The sequence below is a fragment of the Macaca nemestrina genome, chromosome 12 (genome assembly GCF_043159975.1).
Source record: "Macaca nemestrina isolate mMacNem1 chromosome 12, mMacNem.hap1, whole genome shotgun sequence".
Lineage (NCBI taxonomy): Eukaryota > Metazoa > Chordata > Mammalia > Primates > Cercopithecidae > Macaca > Macaca nemestrina.
In genome coordinates this window covers 899,577-919,107 of record NC_092136.1, presented here as the reverse complement: position 1 = coordinate 919,107, position 19,531 = coordinate 899,577, and the positions used below count along the sequence as shown (strand labels likewise).

At 56.8% G+C, this 19,531-nt stretch overlaps 1 protein-coding gene across 2 annotated transcripts in view; it reads right to left on the bottom strand.

Moving 5' to 3' along the window:
* The window catches only part of LOC105494175 (adaptor related protein complex 2 subunit alpha 2), a 39,655-nt gene that overhangs the window by 3,938 nt on the left and 16,186 nt on the right, over positions 1–19,531 (bottom strand). For both annotated transcript variants that reach the window (XM_071074031.1, XM_071074032.1), the window contains exons 7-14: positions 19,046–19,183; positions 15,161–15,343; positions 14,463–14,560; positions 13,893–14,124; positions 13,633–13,806; positions 6,618–6,784; positions 3,323–3,405; positions 528–617 (exon numbers count right to left, since the gene is read on the bottom strand). In XM_071074031.1, coding sequence (XP_070930132.1) covers positions 528–617; positions 3,323–3,405; positions 6,618–6,784; positions 13,633–13,806; positions 13,893–14,124; positions 14,463–14,560; positions 15,161–15,343; positions 19,046–19,183 — 1,165 coding nt within the window. The remainder of the gene's footprint in view (positions 1–527; positions 618–3,322; positions 3,406–6,617; positions 6,785–13,632; positions 13,807–13,892; positions 14,125–14,462; positions 14,561–15,160; positions 15,344–19,045; positions 19,184–19,531) is intronic.

The following is a 19,531-nucleotide window of genomic DNA, read 5'->3' as shown; positions in this document are numbered from 1 at the left end:
CCTTACAGGAAGAGACGTCAGCATCTCCCTCTTTTAGCTGGGAAAGTTCTAGTAACACTTCTGGCATTATGAAGGGAAAATCGTCAGTCTAAAAGCTCTGCCAGAAGCACACACAAGCTCGGCCGGGGTGTGCGCACCGTGCTCCAGTCCCCGCCGGCGCCTCCCGTGCTCTGCAAGCAGCAGCTCTGTGAGGCTTCGGAGAGGAGGGATTTAAAGACAATGTCACAGGAGGGTGAGACCAGCTGAAAAAGAAAGGGACTCAAACTAGCCAAATGGAAGGGGAAGAGACTTGTGCACAGTATTTTTAGATGCATTATCAAAAACTGACACTTCAATAAGGAAGACTGCCTGTTTTCTTTTTGCTGCCCAACACCACAGGCAGACTACGATTGCCTGATTTTCATATAGCATCTGGAATTATCTTGCTATTTTAACAAAATAAGAAAACCGAAAAACTTCCTCAGAAGCCTCCTCTAAGTCCCACATTATGCTGTCTCTGGGCATGGGGGCAATGAAACCAAGGATATTAGGCTGAAGGTCATCTGAACAGATTAGTGTTGGAGTAAAATTTAGGAACTGCGTGGAGGTCTTATTACCATAAAAGATAAACATCCGACCTAGAAGGAAACACAAACCATTTTTTTCACACACATCATTTTACACTTACCCTGAATATTTACACTGAAAAACAAGAGCCCCCCCCACACACACACAATCTTCAGCTGAATCAAAATTCACTGTTGTGATGCATGACTGTTGTTAAAATTAAGAACAAATTTTTTCCAGTTTTAGAACAAGCACACCAGTGTTGGAAACGGGCGGGGTATCTCCTCCACTCAGAGGTAACTTCTGCCCTCCAGCACCCTCCTCTCTCGGCCCTTCCTGCACACTCACATGGGATGGATGAGGTCACACGCGTATGCACGGGGAAGGACCTACAGAAAGCCCTGTCCGCAGGCTGGGCTACAGCTGGAGGGGCCTCGAGGGACGCCACAATCACACAGGCTGCTGCCGGCCCTGCCCCACGTCTGCGACACGTAAACACAGGCCGGCCCCGGCTGCCTCCCGTCAGGGGACCCGGCTGGCCTGCGTCCAGCACAGCACTGGTGCTGCACACGGGCCCTCACGGCAGCGGCTCACGCACAGCACTGGTGCTGCACATGGGCCCTCACGGCAGCGGCTCACGCACAGCACAGGTGCACGTTTTGGATGTGTCGCTGTTTTTATTTACATCACAGTAACAAATCTTTGTGAACATCTGTATGCCCCTTGAATTCAGAAAGGAAACCTCGAATATTCTGAAAAGGGTGAACAGTTTGGCATCACTCCTCCCACAATTTAAAAAACCAAAACCAACACCTAGTTGAAGCTTTCAAGGCCCAGAGTTTAAAAACTTAAACCAGGACTGAAAGTACCATCTGTTTTCAATGCAGCATTTCCCACAAGAATTACTCTGACAACCCTCACTTTTCTAACAGATCCCCGGTGGGCAAGCAACTAATTCTCTTTTTTCACACTCTTTCCGTGTTTTTCACAAGCGAAAGACAGAGCAGTCCTCAGGAGGCTCAAGGCAGGCACTGAGAGGAGGCAGGTCCGCAGCCAGGGCCCCTGTAGCCACAGGGTTCCCTGCACAGCGTTTTTTAACACTCAAAGGCTTTTTTATGTCCTTGTTCTAAACTGTGGTAAAACACACAGAACCTAACATTCACCTTTCTAGCTGTATTTAGGTGGACACAAGGATGCAGGAAGGGCAGCCACACTGCGCAGCCACTGCCACCACCATCTCCAGAACGTTCTCATCTTCCCAAACTGAACTCTGTCCCCATTAAACACCAACTCCCCATCCCCCTGGCCTAGGCCCTGGCACCCACGAACTACCTTCTGTCTCTATGAAGTCACTGCTCTAGGGACCGCACGAGTGGAGCCACACAGGATTTGTCCCTGCGTCTGCCCGTGTCACTGAGCACCATGTCCTCAAGGTGCATCCGTGCTATTTTATGCATCAGAATTTCATTCCTTTCTGCCGTTTCATGGCTGAATAATATTCCACTGCGTCGACGGACCACATTTTGCTTATCTAGTCATCCACCCACGAACATCTGGGCTGTTTCTAACTTCTGGGGATTGTGAATGCTGCTATGGATATGGGTGGACAGGTACCTCTTTAAGACCCAGCTTTCGATTCTCTGGGGTCTGTCCCCAGACGTGAACCTGCTTGGGTCAGAGTAATTCCACTTTCTTTTGTGTTTTGAGGAACTTCCCACAGTAACTGCACGACTGTACACTCCCACCAGTGGCATACAAGGCTCCAACGTCACCATGCCCTGCAGACACTCCTTTTCCTTCAAGGTTTGTTTTGATGTATGTGTTATTTATTAATGAATGAATGAACAAACAACAGGGTCTCGCTCTGCTGCCCAGGCTGCAGTGCAGTGGCATGATCTCAGCTCAATGCAGCCTCAAACGCCTGGGCTCAAGCGATCCTCCCCCCTCTGCCTCCCGAGTAGCTGGGACCACAGGTGTGGACCACCACATCTAGCTAATTTTTGTATTTTTTGTAGAGATGGGGTCTCACCATGTTGTGCAGGCTGGTCTCAAACACCTGGGCTCAAGTGATCCTCCCACCTCGGCCTCCCAAAGTGCTGGAATTACAGGCCTAAGTCACCAGACCACCAGGCCAGACTGTTTATTTATTTACAGAGTCTCACTCTGTTGCCCAGGCTGGAGTGCAGTGGCATGATCTCGGTCACTGCAACCTCCACCTCCCAGGTTCAAGTGATTCTCCTGTCTCAGCCTCCTGAGTGGCATGCACCATCACGCAGAGCTAATTTTTGTATTTTTAGTAGAGACAGGGTTTCGCCATGTTAGCCAGGCCGGTCTCGAACTTCTGGCCTCAAGTAATCGGCCTGCCTCAGCCTCCCGACATGCTGGGGTTACAGGCGTGAGCCACCGCCCAGGCTACCTGTTTGTTTTATAACAGCCATCCTGGCGGGCTGAGGTGGTGTCTCGCTGTGGGATTACAGGCGTAAGCCATCCTGGCGGGCTGAGGTGGTGTCTCGCTGTGGTTTTGACTGGCATTTCCTTCATGACTTTGTCCATCTTTTCAGGTGCTTACTGAGCATTCCTGTATTCTCCCTGGAGAACGTCTTTTCAACAACTTTGCACCCACCCCTCCCCCGCGGCCCCCTTTGGTTGTAGAGATGGGGTGGGGTCTTGATTTGTTGCCCAGGCTGTTCTTTTGCCCATTTTTTAATTGGGCTGCTTTCTTACTGACTTATGGGAGTTCTAAGAGAGGGTTTCATTAAGTAATTAAAACACATACCTAAATTCTGCCGAAATTCAGACTTAAGTCCAATTTGAAGCAGCTGATTTTCAAACAACACACCATTGTTTTTACAAACAAACCTAGGGGGAAAGGGACAGTGTACGTGTCACTCAAAGCCACCTGCAGAAAACACAAGGGTTTGTTCTGGGAAAAAATTCATAGCACGAGGAGGCCAGAAAAACCTCTATGGGACACAAGGGAAGAAAAAAGTGGAAAAAGATTCCAAGGACCATCCTGACAAATAGCCACAGGTGGACAGTGAGCAGGGCACAGGGACGCGGGCACAGCTCCAGCGAGGCCTGTGAAGACAGTTGGTGCAGCTGCTTTCTAGGAACACGCTGGTCCACGTGTAACGGCCTCTCACGGCCCCAGACAGGACACGGGCGCGAAGGCATGCACACAGCTCTGGCCACGCTACAGACTCCATCCAACACGGGTGCCGGACTTCCACCCAGTGAGGGCCTCGCCATCAGAGCCTGGCTGCTCCCCGCTGATGCACACGCACACAAGGGCACCCAGCCATCCACCCACCAGCAGCACAGCCCTGCAGGGCCCTGGGCGCCCCCATCTCCCCTCTGGCCTCTCCTCTCGCCCCATGCGTGGTTCGTATCTACACCGCACAGGGAGCCCAGGGTTTTGCTCACCACAGGGCACCTATCTACACTACACAGAGTTAGGGGAAAATAAAATAGCATTGGTTAGTTTTCATTTGTGTTTCTCTCAGAAGAGCTTCAAGTTTTCTGACCTCCTCTAGGAAACTATAACTCCACAGTGACCTGGATCCAAAAGAGAGGAGAGGGAGGCAGGGCAGCAGCACAGGGCTCCTGGGTGCACCCAGCACAGAGATGGACGTGGCACTGATTCAGACCACAGGGTGGGAAGGCAGGAGCTCACGGTGCCGCCCCCTCGCCCAACCCACCCCAGTGCCTAAGAAGCAAATGCTGCCTGGCAGCAGCCTAATTCTGAAATCTCCACACCCACCTGCGCTGATGCCGAGGAGATCAAGGTCAGCCACTCCTACGCTCACCCAGTCTCCACTAACTGCACCACAGCTGCCACCCTGGAAGGTCTGAGTGCTGCCGACCTGAAGATCAGCTCATCGGCATCCTGCCATATGGAGACCAGGCCAGGAAGAAGACAGAGGAAGCAGAGACAGACTGCAAGGGACAGTGACGGGTGGCCCTTGGCTTGCTCTCAGGGCCAGGAGGGCGCTGCTCGCCTCACACTGCCCCACTCCAGCCTGCCGCAGCCACAAGAGCCACTGAGGCAGCAGTCCCCGCACACACCTCTGGAGGCCACAGCCGCCCCCTGCACAGCCCGGCAGGCTGCCGGTCCAGCTCCAGCCACATGCAAAGCTTCAAAAGTCAAGTGTGGTCCAACCAACACACAACACAGGATGGTCATCCACAACACGGCCTGGAACACGTCTACTGCGCTTCACCCAGGACAGCCACAGCCGGCCACCAACAAAGCCGAGGCCACTTCACAGGAGGAGCCGGCCGAGGGAGAGGTGTCCACTGTGCCCCGGGATCGCTGCTCTGCCCACAGCCAACGGTCTCTCCACACAAGACGCCACGGAGTTTACACTCGTGGTTTCGCCTAAGCCACTTTAAAGCGAAATCTGTCAAGGACATGGGAGGGGCTCCGACTGATCACCCATGACGTGGCGTGACAGAGGGGCCCTCGTGGTCGGCGTCTCTGCTTGGTTGCTTGCTTTTTAAAAGGTCATCCCAACTACAACCTGGCCTGGAGGAATTTTTGGGGAAAATGCAAACCACTCTGCAAGGCCACAAGAATGCAGCCGCCCTGTCCTGTGAGCCATGTTCCAGCAGCCACCGCAGCCGGCTCGCCCAGGCACTCTGTGCCTCCATCTACACCAAACACACGCAGACACCTGACGACCCTCTGTAGCCAGATCAAAGCCAAGATGGCCACATGCACAAGAGCCCCAACGCTCGGCCAGCTGGAGACAGCGCCACCCAATGTGAGGCGTGCACAAGGCCATGTGCAGCTCCCAGCACAGCTGTATGGAGACGGGGCAGGCATGCGCCCAGCAGGGAAGGGCCACGGCTGCCACGGACTGCCCAGCCCCTGGTCCCTTCCTGCCACCGAGACACTTAGGAGTAGCCACCACCAGAGCCCTGGAACCTGGATTCTCAATCGCAAACACAACGACTCTAAGAGCAGTAAGAAGACTGTTTTCAGCCCAAGTGGCGATCTGCACCAAACACCACGCTGGCCTGCCTCTCCTAAGTCCTTTTCCAACACGTAACAGGAAACAGAACTCACATGCAACATGAATACAAAGAACTGAAAAACATTTTAAAACACCAGAATTCTATTACAGTCTTCAAAACGCGGGACCAAAAGGCCATTCCTCAAAGGCTCTCTAACCTCTATCTGAGACAGAAACCGGCACCTGCGCTCCCACCCACAGGGCAGTGGGGGAGGGGGAGGAGGGAAGGGGAAGGAGAGAGGGGGAGGGGGAGGGGAGGGAGGAGGGAAGTGGGGAGGGGAACGGGCGTCCACTCCGGGATCCTCCGCCAGACATGAAAACAAGCAGACGGCTGAGAGCAGCCAGCAAGGGGAATGCACAGCTGATGAGCCCAGCAGAGAGGGCTGGGGAGAGCACGCACCGGGGAAGCGGTTGGTACAGACGATCTGAAGACCATGGAGACACTGGCAGAGACCACTGCATGTGGGGAGCTGGGAGGTGCCCATGCATTGGATAGAAATTAGAGCAGGACAAGCAGCAAAGACAGGCTGCCCTCGGGGGCAACCACAGGGTGGAGGCCGAAGGTGTGAGCAGGGCAGGCCTCACAGGAGGACTCGGCAAGTGAGCAACTCAAAGACAAGAGACTGGGCCTCCAGGCCAGACACAGACAAGATGGCTTAAGTCAGAGTGAAAAGCAGCCCAACTAGACAGGAAAGAGGCGAAGAGAGGAAACGAGCAGCTACAAAGAGTGTTTACCAACACTCAAAGAAAGAGCAGCTGAAGCATGATCGGACACAGCCGCCGGCCAGACCCTGTGGCTTCTTTCATGTCCTCTTTTCCTCCTGAGAGGAATGTCAGCCCTTTATCCAATGCACACTGCAGTCCACAAGTCAAGGTTCTGAGGGGAGTTACACAGCAAACCCACCCACGACACAGCAGCTCCCACTCTCTCCCCCAAGCAGTAATTTGGGAGGTAAACTCCGCTGCCCACCTCTGTCCAGCTGGCCGCGGCCACACCGGAAGTCAGGGGGCACGGCAGTCCCGTGCCCGTCTGCAGGACTCAGGAAACCTGACTACCTGGCAAAGTTGTCTTCGGAGCCAGGAGCGAGAGGCGCGACCACAGAGGCCGAGTCTGAGAACACGTCCACGAGCAGCCCGCCGCCGCCGGAGGAGGGTGGGGGGCCCGCAGGGGCGGGGGGGGCGGCCCCCAGACCCAGCAGGTCTGCCGACGGAGAAGGCGTAGACTGGAAGAGAAGGAAGGAGAGCATCAGCAGAGAGCCTCCCTGGCCTGGCCGGCCCGGGCAGCTCACACCTGCACATCCTCCCCCACGGCGCCCGCTTGGCAGCCATGCACTCCCGGGGGGCTGGGGCAGGCGGCACACGGCTCAGTGAGTGACCAGAGTGAAGGCTAACAGCCACTTCCTGAGTACATCCCAGAGTCCAGCCTAAAGATAACTGCACTTAAAACAGTCATAATTTCACCAAGACACCCTACTAAGACATTTTTTCACAAATGCTATTTGAATGAAAAAAATCTCAGAAAAATTTTGCCACGAAAGACATAAAAAATAAATACGTGGTTTAAGAAATAAGATAATGCAGGCCGGGCGCGGTGGCTCACGCCTGTAATCCCAGCACTTTGGGAGGCCGAGGCGGGGGGACCACAAGGTCAGGAGATGGAGACCATCCTGGCGAACACGGTGAAACCCCATCTCTACTAAAAATACAAAAAATTAGCCGGGCGCGGTGGCGGCGCCTGTGGTCCCAGCTCCTCAGGAGGCTGAGGCGGGAGAATGGCGTGAACCCAGGAGGCGGAGCTTGCAGTGAGCCGAGATCGCGCCACTCACTCCAGCCCGGGCGGCAGAGCGAGGCTCCGGGGCACGTTATTAGTTTAATCGTTAAGTCATTATAATCACTAAAAGTCTACAGAACAGAGGCTTTTCGGCTGGGTGTGGGGCCTCACGTAATCCCAGCACTTCGGAAGGTTGAGGCAGAAGGACTGCTTGAGCCCAGGAATTTAAAACTAGCCTGGGCAACACAGCAAGAGACTGTCTCTGTTTTTGCTTTTTTTGAGACACTCTCACTCTGTTGCCCAGGCTGGAGTGCAATTGTGCAGACTCACTGCAACCTCCACCTCAAGCGATTCTCCCGCCTCAGCCTCCCAAGTAGCTGTGGCCGCCACCACGCCCGGTTAACTTTTGTATTTTTAGTGGAGACGGGGTTTCGCCATGTTGGCCAGGTTGGTCTTGAACTCCTGACTTCAGGTGATCCGTCCACCTCAGCCTCCCAAAGTGTTGGGATTCCAGGCGTGAGGCACCACACCTGGCCCCAGTAATTGCTCTTTGATCCTGGGCAAAGGCATAAAGAAAGAGCGCCTATGATCTCATGATTAAAGTCCCACAACAGGCACAAGCAGCTGCGCGGTTCATCGCATGCTTACCCATCCAACAGGGCAGCAGGCTCCCGAGCAACGCCCCAGTGGCCTGACCTCCAGAGCTCAGAGCTGCTCTGGGTTCCATGGGTCCTGCCCTGCAGTAGCCTGTGCACCAGAGGGACTCAGGTACTCCCTATGAAAAGGATACTCAGCCGGGCACGGTGGCTCACACTTGTAATCCCAGCACTTTGGGAGGCCAAGGGGGGGGGGAAAACGAGGTCAGAAGTTCAAGACCATCCTGGCCAATATGGGGAAACCCCATCTCTACTAAAAATACAAAAATTAGCTGGGTGTGGTGGCGCGTGCCTGTAATCCCAGCTACCCGGGAGGTGGAGGCAGGAGAACTGAAACCGCGAGGCGGAGATTGCAGTGAGCCAAGATCACACCACTGAACTACAGCCTAGCGACACTCACACTTTGACACTGTACACCAGGGGCTCTTGGTGGAGAAATCCGCCACTCAGCTAAGAGCTTTCGGGAGATGTGGAGAGTTCTGACTATCACAACAATATTGGCATTTCACAGTCAAAAACCAGAGACAAAAGACACCCTGCCTTGAAGACTGTCTTGAGTAACTTTAGAATGTTCCACTGGACATCTAAGAAGGTAAAAAATGAGTTTGTAATTATCTGAGACTCCATCTGAATGCCATTTTACATTAATGCAAAGTTAAGTTGTCACACTGCACTTTCAAAAAAATTACATGTGCAGGTATGTGATATATGAATTTTACTTCAAGATAAACGAGGCATCACAAAGTGTGTTATGCAAAAAAGATGCAGGTCAGAATGGGGGCAGGAGGAGTCAGAATGGGGGCGAAGGCAGTCAGAATGGGGGTGGGGGGAGTCTGAATGGGGGCAGGAGGAGTCAGAATGGGGGCGAAGGCAGTCAGAATGGGGGCGGGGGGAGTCTGAATGGGGGCAGGGGGAGTCAGAATGGGGGTGAAGGGAGTCAGAATGGGGGCGAAGGGAGTCTGAATGGGGGCGGGGGAGTCAGAATGGGGGCAAGGGGGTCTGAATGGGGGTAAGGGAGTCAGAATGGGGGCAAAAGGAGTCAGAATGGGGGCAGGGGGGTCTGAATGGGGGTGAGGGAGTCAGAATGGGGGCGAAGGGAGTCAGAATGGGGGCGGGGGAGTCAGAATGGGGGTGGGAGGAGTCAGAATAGGGGCAGAGAGTCAGAATGGGGATGGAGGACAGTCAGAAGCGGGGCAGGCTCCCAGGCTCTGCTCTTGTGACTGAACACCTCTGCAAGAGATGACGACACGGGTCTCACGTGCTCCAAGGGTGGGAGGTCACAGAGGAGCTGGCAGAGAAGAGTCCCAAAAATATCCAAGGCGTGTCTCGATGAAACCATCTGAGGGTGGCACTTCGCTCCCCACGCCTGGGACAGCTCCCGCCAACACTGTGGTCTCCACAGCCTGACAAAGCTGTGAGCTATGTGGGAAGCCATCGGCCTTGGCAATGCACCTGCAGCCCAAATGGAAACAATTCCTCCTCTGCATCTAGTCACAGATGTTACCCCTGGTTCCTGCACTGATTCAAATACATCTATGGCTTTTGGTTTTGTTTTTTTTTTTTTGAGACCGAGTCTTGCTCTGTTGCCCAGGCTGGAGTGCAGTGGTACGATCTCAGCTCACTGCAACCTCTGTCTCCTGGATTCAAGCAATTCTCCTGCCTCGGCGTCCCGAGTAGCTGGGATTACAGGCACACACCACCATGCCCAGATAATTTTTGTATTTTTAGAAGAGACAGGGTTTCACCATGTTGGCCAGGCTGGTCTTGAACTCCTGACCTCAAGTGATCCGCCCACCTCGGCCCCCCAAAGTGCTGGGATTACAGGTGTGAACCACCGCGCCCGGCCATCTATGGCTTTTAACTGCTTTCTAAAGTAGGAAAGCCCTTTGCCCTAGTAAATGAATTTGTACCTGAAACGTTACCACAGATGGTAATAGCGAGGCTCCAGGATAATAGAGACCTGAAGCCCACTTCGGGTTCCTCATCCCCTCCTCATTCTCTCAGGCCTGGGAGACCCTCCTCGGGGAGCAGGCCTGGCTCCTGGGCCACACCAGTTCGCCTCCTCCCTCCAATAGCAGGACAACTTGAGGGGTGAAGGTTTTGCCTACAAGGGCCCCAGGCTCCTGCATGTGAGACCAGGCAGCCTCTGATCCCCACACCCCGTGCTCCCCGGCACACCCGAGGACACGCACACCACAGCCTCCCCCAAGGAGCTGTGTGCAGAGAGGATGCTCAGAAGAAGTAAAATGTTCTGGCCTCATCTATGATCATAAATAAAAGACATTTTGGCCAACGTGACACCAAGATAAAGCCACGGCCTTTTGTGGGAAAGGCACATGTGCTGATGCCACCCTGAGGCCCCTTCATGGCCCACACAGAAGGCCCTGAGCAAGAGAACTTCGCTGGGAGTGTCTCCCCATAGGGAGGTCCCACTGGAGCTCCTGTGAGCAGTGGGGGCTGGGAGTGTCTCCCCATAGGGAGGCCTCACTGGAGCTCCTGTGAGCAGTGGGGGCTGGGAGTGTCTCCCCATAGGGAGGCCTCACTGGAGCTCCTGTGAACAGTGGGGACAGACTGGAAAGCACAGGATAGCAAGGAAGCCCACACACCACAACTCTCGGTCAGAATGGAGGGGCCTACACACCACAGCTCTCGGCTCAGAATGGAGCTGCGCGCCTCAGCCACAGACACCTCCCTAAGGAACCCACCCGCCAGGCGCCACTGACCATCAGGAGTGAAGCCGAACTCCGAAAATCCACTGAATGAGCCCGGAAGGGGGACCCCTCCAAGGAGGGACCTTACAGAAATGCTGAACCTCACTGGACCCTCATCCCCCCTTTTTAGATGGCAGCACACTGCTCTTACTCCCAGGGTCCAGGAGTTTCCATCTGATCCCAAAGCCACGGTCAAGGCCAGGCCCTCCAAAGTCCACCCTGAGCCTAACTGGACAAATCTGGGTGTGATCAAAGGCCTGGGGTATGGGCACACCTCATTTCTCAGGACCCACATGAAAAAGAAACATCAAAGAAAAACCAAATAGAGCCTGACAACAATCCTACAGCCCCTCTCCGCGCTCCCTCAGCGAGTTCCTCTTAACGTCAAAGCAGCTGGAGGGGAGCGAGAGCACCTGGTGCCTTCCCAGCTTCAAACAGGCAATTCCAGGTTTCCATGGAAGGCTTCACAGTGCCCTTGCTGAAAGCCGGCGGCCAGGAATCCCTGCACACCAGCCTCCCCTGGGTCACATCTTCCTGCCCTCGCCTCCTCACCCAACTGGGGCTGGGTCCTCCTCTCTGCAGGGCAGAGGCACTGCCGGCCCAGCGCCCACGGGGAGGCCCCTGCTCCGGCAGCTCACAGACAAATCTCCACAAGCAAGTTTCTGTCTCCAGAAACCTATGTCAAGACGCTCGAAGGACAGGGAGAGATGGATTAGAGGAATGACAGAGGCCTGCAGCACCAGGCACCTGGCTACTGACGTCTCACGGGAGGAGACAGGATCAAAAGCAGGTCACCAGCTCCACAGAGCACGTGAGAAACACAAGCATGAAGGTGTTTAAGCGTGAAGGGAAGATGCCCACCTGGGGGGAAACAGCTACATCTTTCATTTACCTCATTCACTCCAGGATCAGCTCACAGGCAATTCAAGCCTCCAGAGGGCAGGCACAGCAGCATGCCACCAACAATGCAGAGAGAGGCCAAGGGGGACAGGGCTGCATGGAGGACACGAGGCGGGGGGAGGAAGAGGGGAAGGGAAGACTGCTCAATGAGATGTCAGCCTCAGCCAGGAGGGGGAGGAGGGGGAGGGGGAGGAGGGAAAAGAGGAGGAAGAGGTGGTGAGGAGGAGGAAGAGAAGTGGGGAGTAGGAGGAAGAGGAGTGGGGAGGAGGAGGAGTGGGGAGGAGGGGGAGGAGGAGGAAGGAGAGGAGGAAGGAGAGGAGGAAGGGGAAGGGGAAGGAGGTGGAAGAAGAGGAGGAAAAAGAGGAAGAGGAGTGGAGGAGGAGAGGGAGGAGGGAGGGGGAGGGAGAGGGGGAAGAGGGAAGGAGAAAGGCGAAGAGGAGAGGGGCAGAGGGAGAAGGAAGGGGAAGAGGGGAAGGGGAGAGGGGGAGCAGGAGAGGGAGGGGGAGAGAGGGAGGAGAGGAAGGGGGAGGAGAGGAAGGTGGAGGAAGAGGGGTGAGGAGAAGGGGGAGGAGAGGAAGGTGGAGGAAGAGGGGTGAGGAGAAGGGGGAGGGGAGGGGAAGGTGGAGGAAGGGGGGGAGGAGGGGAAGGTGGGGGAAAAGGGGAAGGAGGAAGAAAAGGAGGGGGAGAAGGGAGGGGGAGAAGAGGGAAGGAGAGGAGAAAGGTGAGGGAGAGGACAATGAGGTGGGAAAGGAGGGGGAGGAGGGGGGAGGAGGGGAAAAGGAGGGGGGAGGAGGGGGAGGAGGGAGAAGGGGGAGGAGAAAGAGGAAGGGAGGAGAGGAAGAGGAGGGGGAGGAGGAGAGGAAGAGGAGGGGGAGGGGAGGGGAGGGGAGGGGGAGGGGAGGGGGAGGGGAGGGGGAGGGAGGGAGGAAGGGGAGGAGGAGGAGGAAGAGAGGGGAGGGGGAAGGGGAGGAGGGGGGATGAGGGGGAGGAGGAAGAGGAGGAGGAGGAGGAAGAGGAAGAGCAGGAGAAGCCACTGGGCACGATGTCAGGCTGAGCCTGGATACCGGCCCCATGGCAGGCCCTGCACTGTCAGCCAGAGAAGCAGGACACATGGTCAGCAGGGCACATAAGCAGGTCCCTGCCAAGGAGTGCCAGGACTCCGACACGAGCACCCTCCCAACCAGCAAACTGCCAGGGCAGGCACCGCCACAGGTGCTCACCCCACAAAGCCCTGCTGATACCAGGTAGCAACACTGGTTGCCACCACTGGACCTGCGTCCTGGACAGAAGATTCTCTCTCCAGAGCTCCTCTAACTGGACAAACAGAAAGCCCGTGTGACCCCGACAGGAGCCCTCCCTGACAGTGCAGAGGGGGGACAGCCGGCAAGCAGAGCCAAGCAAAAGCGCAACTATCCCAACGACACTTCTCTCCCGACAAATACCACAAGACACTCTCAGCCATGGGACTATTCTCATCACATCACACATACAAGGAAAACCAGATCTAACCCAACTCACTAGAGAAAACCTCGAAGAGCAGGGCATGAGAAGTCCTCTCTAAATCAACAAAGCATGTGTGCACAGTTGCCTGGGTGAGGCAGTCCTACAGGAGAGGGGACGGCCACTTCCCCTAAAACAAGTCACCACAGCAGATGTGGGAGCTGAGCTGGACAAGACAATGGTCTGAAGGAAGCACCTCGCCCAGCAAGGACAGTGGCCCCCGGGACAGGCCAGCGGGGTGTCCAGTAAGGACAGTGGCCCCTGGGAAAGGCCAGTGGGGAGTCCAGCAGGGACAGTGGCCCCCGGGACAGGCCAGCAGGGAGTTCAGCAGGGACAGTGGCCCCCGGGACAGGCCAGCAGGGAGTTCAGCAGGGACAGTGGCCCCCGGGACAGGCCAGCAGGGTGTCCAGAGCCACAGTCGGCACCTGGGTTCTCAGTACATGCTCCTCCCTGACAGGCAAATGCTCTGCTGGTCCCAAGTCTTGGGGGTGAGGCCCTCACAGGTCTGGGTACACAGCAGGTGAGGAACCCACCATGGCACTGGTGCTGGCCGGGGCAGGCTCGGGGCCCCCGTTTACATCCACACTCCTCTCCCGCTTGGTGTCCTCCAGGTCTGTCACTGTGCTGGGGCCCTTCTTCTTCTTGAGCTTTGCCAAGATGGAGGACTCCCGCTCCGGGAATGGGGGCATCTCCTCCAGCACGGTCGCCTTGGAAAGAACACAGGGTGGGCTTGGTCAGAGTCCCTGACCTCCCACCCTCAGTCAAGCCAGCCCGAAGGATGGGGGCCTCCTACCAGGATGTCGGTGCTGGCCACAGTGCTGAGCCGCAGGTACTCCACGGCGCGTTGCTGCAGCTCCACGTCTGCATTCCTCAGCTGGCTGTCGCTGCGCAGCACGTCCTGGATGGTCGGCTTCACCTCAGGAAAGAGGTTCACGAACTTGATGTAGGTGGACAGGAGCAGCGCGCGGGTGGGGACGCTGCATAGGTGGAACTTGGAGTGCAGCAGGTTGAACTGGATCAGCGGGCTAGGGGGGTGGGGAGAGCACAACATGGGAACGCCATCGTCCCCTCGCAGGCTCCAGCATGTCCCCGCAGGGGACGGACAGCAGCAAGACCCCCTTGCCTGCACCAGAGGCCGCTGGTCAGGACCCTCTTCCAGCTCCAGATCCCACTGCAAGGCACCCCTTTCACAAAGTCAGCCATAAACCCCATGTCTCTATTTTCTCCTAGAATCCCTGCTTTTTTTATCAACTGAAGGAAAACAAAAAGACGCCGATTGGGAGCAGACAAGGCTCTGCGAGGCCTCCCAACAAAGCCAGCTGGCACCTCGCCTCTTGGCCCCGACTCGCAAAGGGCCTCTCACCTGGATCTCGGGTCTCCGGCTATCAGGTTTCCAAACTCCCCCAGGATGTAGCCGCCCACTTTGACCAGGTTCTCGTGGCACGCGGGAGCCTGAAGAGCCTGTGAAGCACAAACACAATGAGCCGGGGTGGCAGCCAAGTGTCCAGAGCTAAGGCGAGGCAGGCACGTCCTGGCACGGTGCACCCTACACCAGCACCAGCCCCTCAACTTCCTGGAGACCCCAGTCCAAGTGCCCATCCCTGCCTTCCTCAGCACCCTCAGCACCTGTGTCAGCAGCAAGGAACCCGAGGCTGCCACACGCTGACCTGCCCTGGAGGGAGCTGCAGGGTCCAGAACAGGCTCCGGCCGGGGAGGTTCTGCCAGCGTCCTCATGGCACACCCCTTCCCGGTGGCCTAATCCTCTCCGATGGACAGGGCAGGCCCCGCCACGGCAGGCCCCAGCATGCTCTCACACACACAGGGGCCGGCTTTCTCAGATGGCCCCCAGAGAACCAAAAGTTTGAGAGTTAGGGTGAGAAGAAACTGGGACTCTCGTGGGGCGCCAACAGCGGAGGAACTAGAGCCTCAGGGAAGAGCTGAGGGGCAGGAGGGGTCAGCGACAGCCCTCGGCACCTCCACCCAGCCAGGCTGGAACCACTCACTGCTCACCTTCCGCGACTGCCCTCCACCCCATCCTTCCTGCCGTCCTGCGGGCCATACCTCGAACACAGTCTTGGCTGCGTAGCCCTGCACGTCGTCCCGGTTGATGACGATCTGAATGACTCGGTACCACACCTCTTCACTCACGTAATCACCAGCAATTCGGATCAAGTTCAAGATGGTATCCACGTACCAGGTGTAGTCCACCGCGTACTTCTCTGCCAGGATGGCGACCTTCAGCACCTGCAGGGGACGGGCTGCTGAGGGCCGGCACCTGCAGGCCGTGGCAATCCCAAAACCAAACTGTCATCCAAAGTCAAAGTGAGGGTTTCAGAAGCACCTAAATGTGTCTACAAAAGTTTGGGACATGCAGAAAGCTTGAACTAGATTCTCAAAAAGGGCCACGAGCCCGAAAGTTTAAGATTCCCTGACTTAAACAAGGAAAGCCAGGAAGAGGCGGAGACCAGCGCACAGAAGGCCACGGCCACAGCCAGGCCACCTGCCACCTGGGCCCTTGTCTCCCAAAGCCCCGACACCTGGTGGCAGCACTCCTCTGATCATGCCACCCTGGGCTCCTGGCGGCCACTTCTCTGGTGGTTTCCTCCAGCTCTGGCCAATCTTTCCTGCGAGCCTCACCTGGGGGTTCCCCTTCTTCCCCTCTCTGGCTAACTCTTACGGGTGGCCCCTGGAGGCACCTGCCCAGCCCACACCCACGTGGCAGCCACTCACATGGAGCTCTGCCAGGCTGTCCAACACCAAACTCATCTCCCCAAAGTCACCTCACCTGGAACCAAGCCCCCCTCCAACAGCACCAGCTGCCAACACCAACGCCAGCAGGCATCAAGACCACGAGGGCACCCCCAATACCCTGCCACCCCTCCACACACCGCTGCCCCCTCTCCACACCCTGCTGCTGGCCTCTCAGGCACTGGTGACTGGGCCCCCCCCTCCGAGAGTCGCTGCCTGGAGCCTGGATTCCCAAATCCCAACCTGACTCCGTGACACTTCCAAGGCATCATTCCAAAACGTACTACTGCCTCTGAGCCCTATCCTCAGCCCGGGGCTGTGCACCAGGGGCCCTCAGGCCTCACTGGTAGGGTCCCCACCTCTGCCTCACATGCCCTTCTCCCCACCTTATGCTAAGTCACCTCCCACCCCTCCACAAACGGCTGCTCTGCCCTCCCAGGGGCCTCTGCACCATCATCCTGTCCAGACCAGGTCACTACCGCCTTCTGCAGTCCACATGGCCCCCCAGGAGTGTAATGCCTCCTGAGGCCCCCAGAACATAGGCACTTCCTCTGGCCATCCCACCCACAGTGCAGCACCCACAGTCCTGCTCTCAATCCGTCCCCCTCTGTGGACGGGAAGGTGCTGAGTAGGCAGGGAGTGGGCCACGTCCAGTTTGGACACTTAGCACCTAGCACAGCCAGAGAACATGCTCTGCCATGCTCGGCTGAAAGGACGGGGGAGGGGAGCACCAAGCCCGGCTGAAAGGACGGGGTGGGGGGAGCACCATGCCCGGCTGAAAGGATGGGGTGGGGGGAGCACCATGCCCGGCTGAAAGGATGGGGTGGGGGAAGCACCATGCCCGGCTTAAAGGATGGGGTGGGGGGAACACCATGCCCGGCTGAAAGGACGGAGTTGGGGGAGCACTATACGGCCTGAGACACAGCACCTGTCTTACTCCTCGCAGCAGGAGCCAGCTGAGGATTGCCACTCATCACGTAGAGCCGCTCATCACACAGAGGGGCGAGAGCAGACACCGGGCTGAAGAATGCCCAGGACCTCAAAATCTGCTGTATTCAGAAGCACACTGCTTCTGTCTCTGTTCAAACCACCCAGAATGACGACCAGGAATGAGGCTCCTGTGACGGCCGTCCCCAGAGCCAGCCCCACCCCACCACAAGTGTTGAGACCAGGCCACACTGCCCCAGCCAGGCCAGAGAGGGTCCACTGGCTGCAGTCAACAAGCACCTGCCTGGCCACTCTACAGACAGCCCTGCCCTACACCAAACGCTCCCCGCGGTGCCTGCCCTTGGGGCCTCCTGCCAGGAGTCGGCCCACCCCTGTTCCTGGGCCCCTCAACTTCCCAGGCCCACTGCCCTGTCCTGAAGGGTGGACAGTCCAGCGTGAGAGTCACCTCCTGGCCCCCGCCCTCTGCAGGTCTGCAGTGCCTCACTGAAGCTCAGTCTGTGATAATTTCACCCCTCAGCATTGAAGTCCCAGTAACTGGGCCCCTCCGTTCACTAAAGACCCCTGAAAACCTGCATCTCTCACCTGGGCATAGCCACGCCCACCCGCCCAAAGCGACCTGTCACCTGCCGCCAGCTCCGACCATGGCTCTCGGCAAAGCGCCCAAGGAGGCCTCGAGCTGTACTTTGCCCAAAAAGACAAATAACAAAGTGTTTTCTATACAATGGAGGCACTGTCTCAGCCTCAACAAGAGGCTGTGGTCCTGGCTGGTGACAGTGGCCAACCCCACATGAGGACACCCGGGCCTGCCCCTTAAACCCCACCATCCACAGACAGTGAGCCTGAGAGGCCTGTGAGCATGGTGGAGGCCTCAGGCCCTCTCCTCTGCTGACCATGTGGCCTCCACAAGGGTTCCTTCCCTCAAGTTTTGGGTCATGCTCAGTCTTTCATCCTTTCTTTTTTTTTTTGAGATGGAGTCTCGTTCTGTGCAATGGCGCGATCTCGGCTCACTGCAAGATCCGCCCCTCCCGAGTTCACACACCATTCTCCTGCCTCAGCCTCCCCAGAAGCTGGGACTACAGGTGCCCACCACCACGCCCGGCTAATTTTTTGTATTTTTCGTAGAGATGGGGTTTCACCGTGTTAGCCAGGATGGTCTCGATCTCCTGACCCCGTGATCCACCCGCCTCAGCTTCCCAAAGTGCTGGGATTACAGGCATGAGCCACTGCGCCCTGCTGATGCTCAGTCTTTCACACATACAGGTTCGATGAGCTTCAGCAATTTGGCAAGTATGCACGCCTACTTTGTGGATAAAAACAACATGGGAAATTAAGCTATGGCCTAGATCCGGTCCTTCCCAGAGATCAAGAGAGAGAGACAAAAAAAAGCCAAGCCACAAAGGATTAATTCAAGGGCTCAAAATGCAACATAATTAAACAAATAAAAGAATTTTGCCCACAGGAGTCTGAATTTGTGCAGCCCCAGCGTAGATGGCTACAGCCTCACTCAGACCTGGGGCTGCAGTGCCACCACCGAAAGGACAGGCAGGCCACAGAAGCCACGCGGGGCAGGTGTTTTAGTTATTTTCTTTTTTTTTGAGATGGAGTTTCACTCTTGTTGCTCAGGCTGGAGTGCCGTGGCAGGATCTCGGCTCACCACAACCTCCGCCTCTGCCTCCCAGGTTCAAGCAATTCCCCTGCCTCAGCCTCCGGAGTAGCTGGCATTACAGGCATGCGCCACCATGCCCAGCTAATTTTGTATTTTCAGTAGCGATGGGGTCAGGGTTTCTGCATGTTTGTCAGGCTGGTCTTGAACTCCCAACCAGGTGATCCACCCGCCTCAGGCTCCCAAAGTGCTGTGATTACAGGCGTGAGCCACCGCACCCGGTCAATAGTTATTTTCAAGACCAAATGACTCTACCAAAAATGAGTTGTTGTTGTTTTTTTAAAGACAGGGCCTCGCTGTGTTGCCCAGGCTGGAGTGCAGTGACATGATCTCGACTCACGGCAGCCTCAACCTCCTGGCCTCAGGTGATCCTCCCGCCTCCGCCTCAGGAGTAGCTGGGACCACAGGCGCCACCACACCCAGCTTGAAAATGTGGATTGAAATGCAGAGGCAGAGGAGCCTTGTATCCAGCATCTCATGGGTTCTCAATCAAGCCCTGAGGGACAGAATCACAGAGCAGGAAGGAAATTCCACCCCTGAGATTCGTGCTTGTGGCAGGAGAGGACTCAGAGGCCACCAGAACTCACAATCTCTTCTCGGATGGAGTAGTCGGCCGTCTCCAGATAGCTCAGCATCTCGGCCACGATCTGTGGGGCATTGCTGCGGTCGCACATGGCATAGAGGAGGTCCACGGCCCGCTGCCGCACGCTCACGTCCCGCTCGGTCTGGGGAACAAGGCACAGAGTAAGAGGCCGCAGGAGCAAGGCCCAGGCTTGGGGATAGGCCCGGCACCGCATCTCAATGCCCACCCTGAGCTTCCCTCACACACACATCCAGGTCCAAGGATCCGACCTGCACTCGGGCCGCATGTGTCTGGATGGCCCGGAAAAAGAGTTCCGCCTACTCACCCAGCCCTCCCACCGCACAGGCCGGTTTCGCTAGGTTCCAGCGCACTGCCTGGGTTCCCTCCGCTAGTCCGCGCCTCCCTCCGCACAGGCCAGCTTCGCTAGGTTCCAGCGCACTGCCTGGGTTCCCTCCGCTGGCCCGCGCCTCCCTCTGCACAGGCCAGCTTC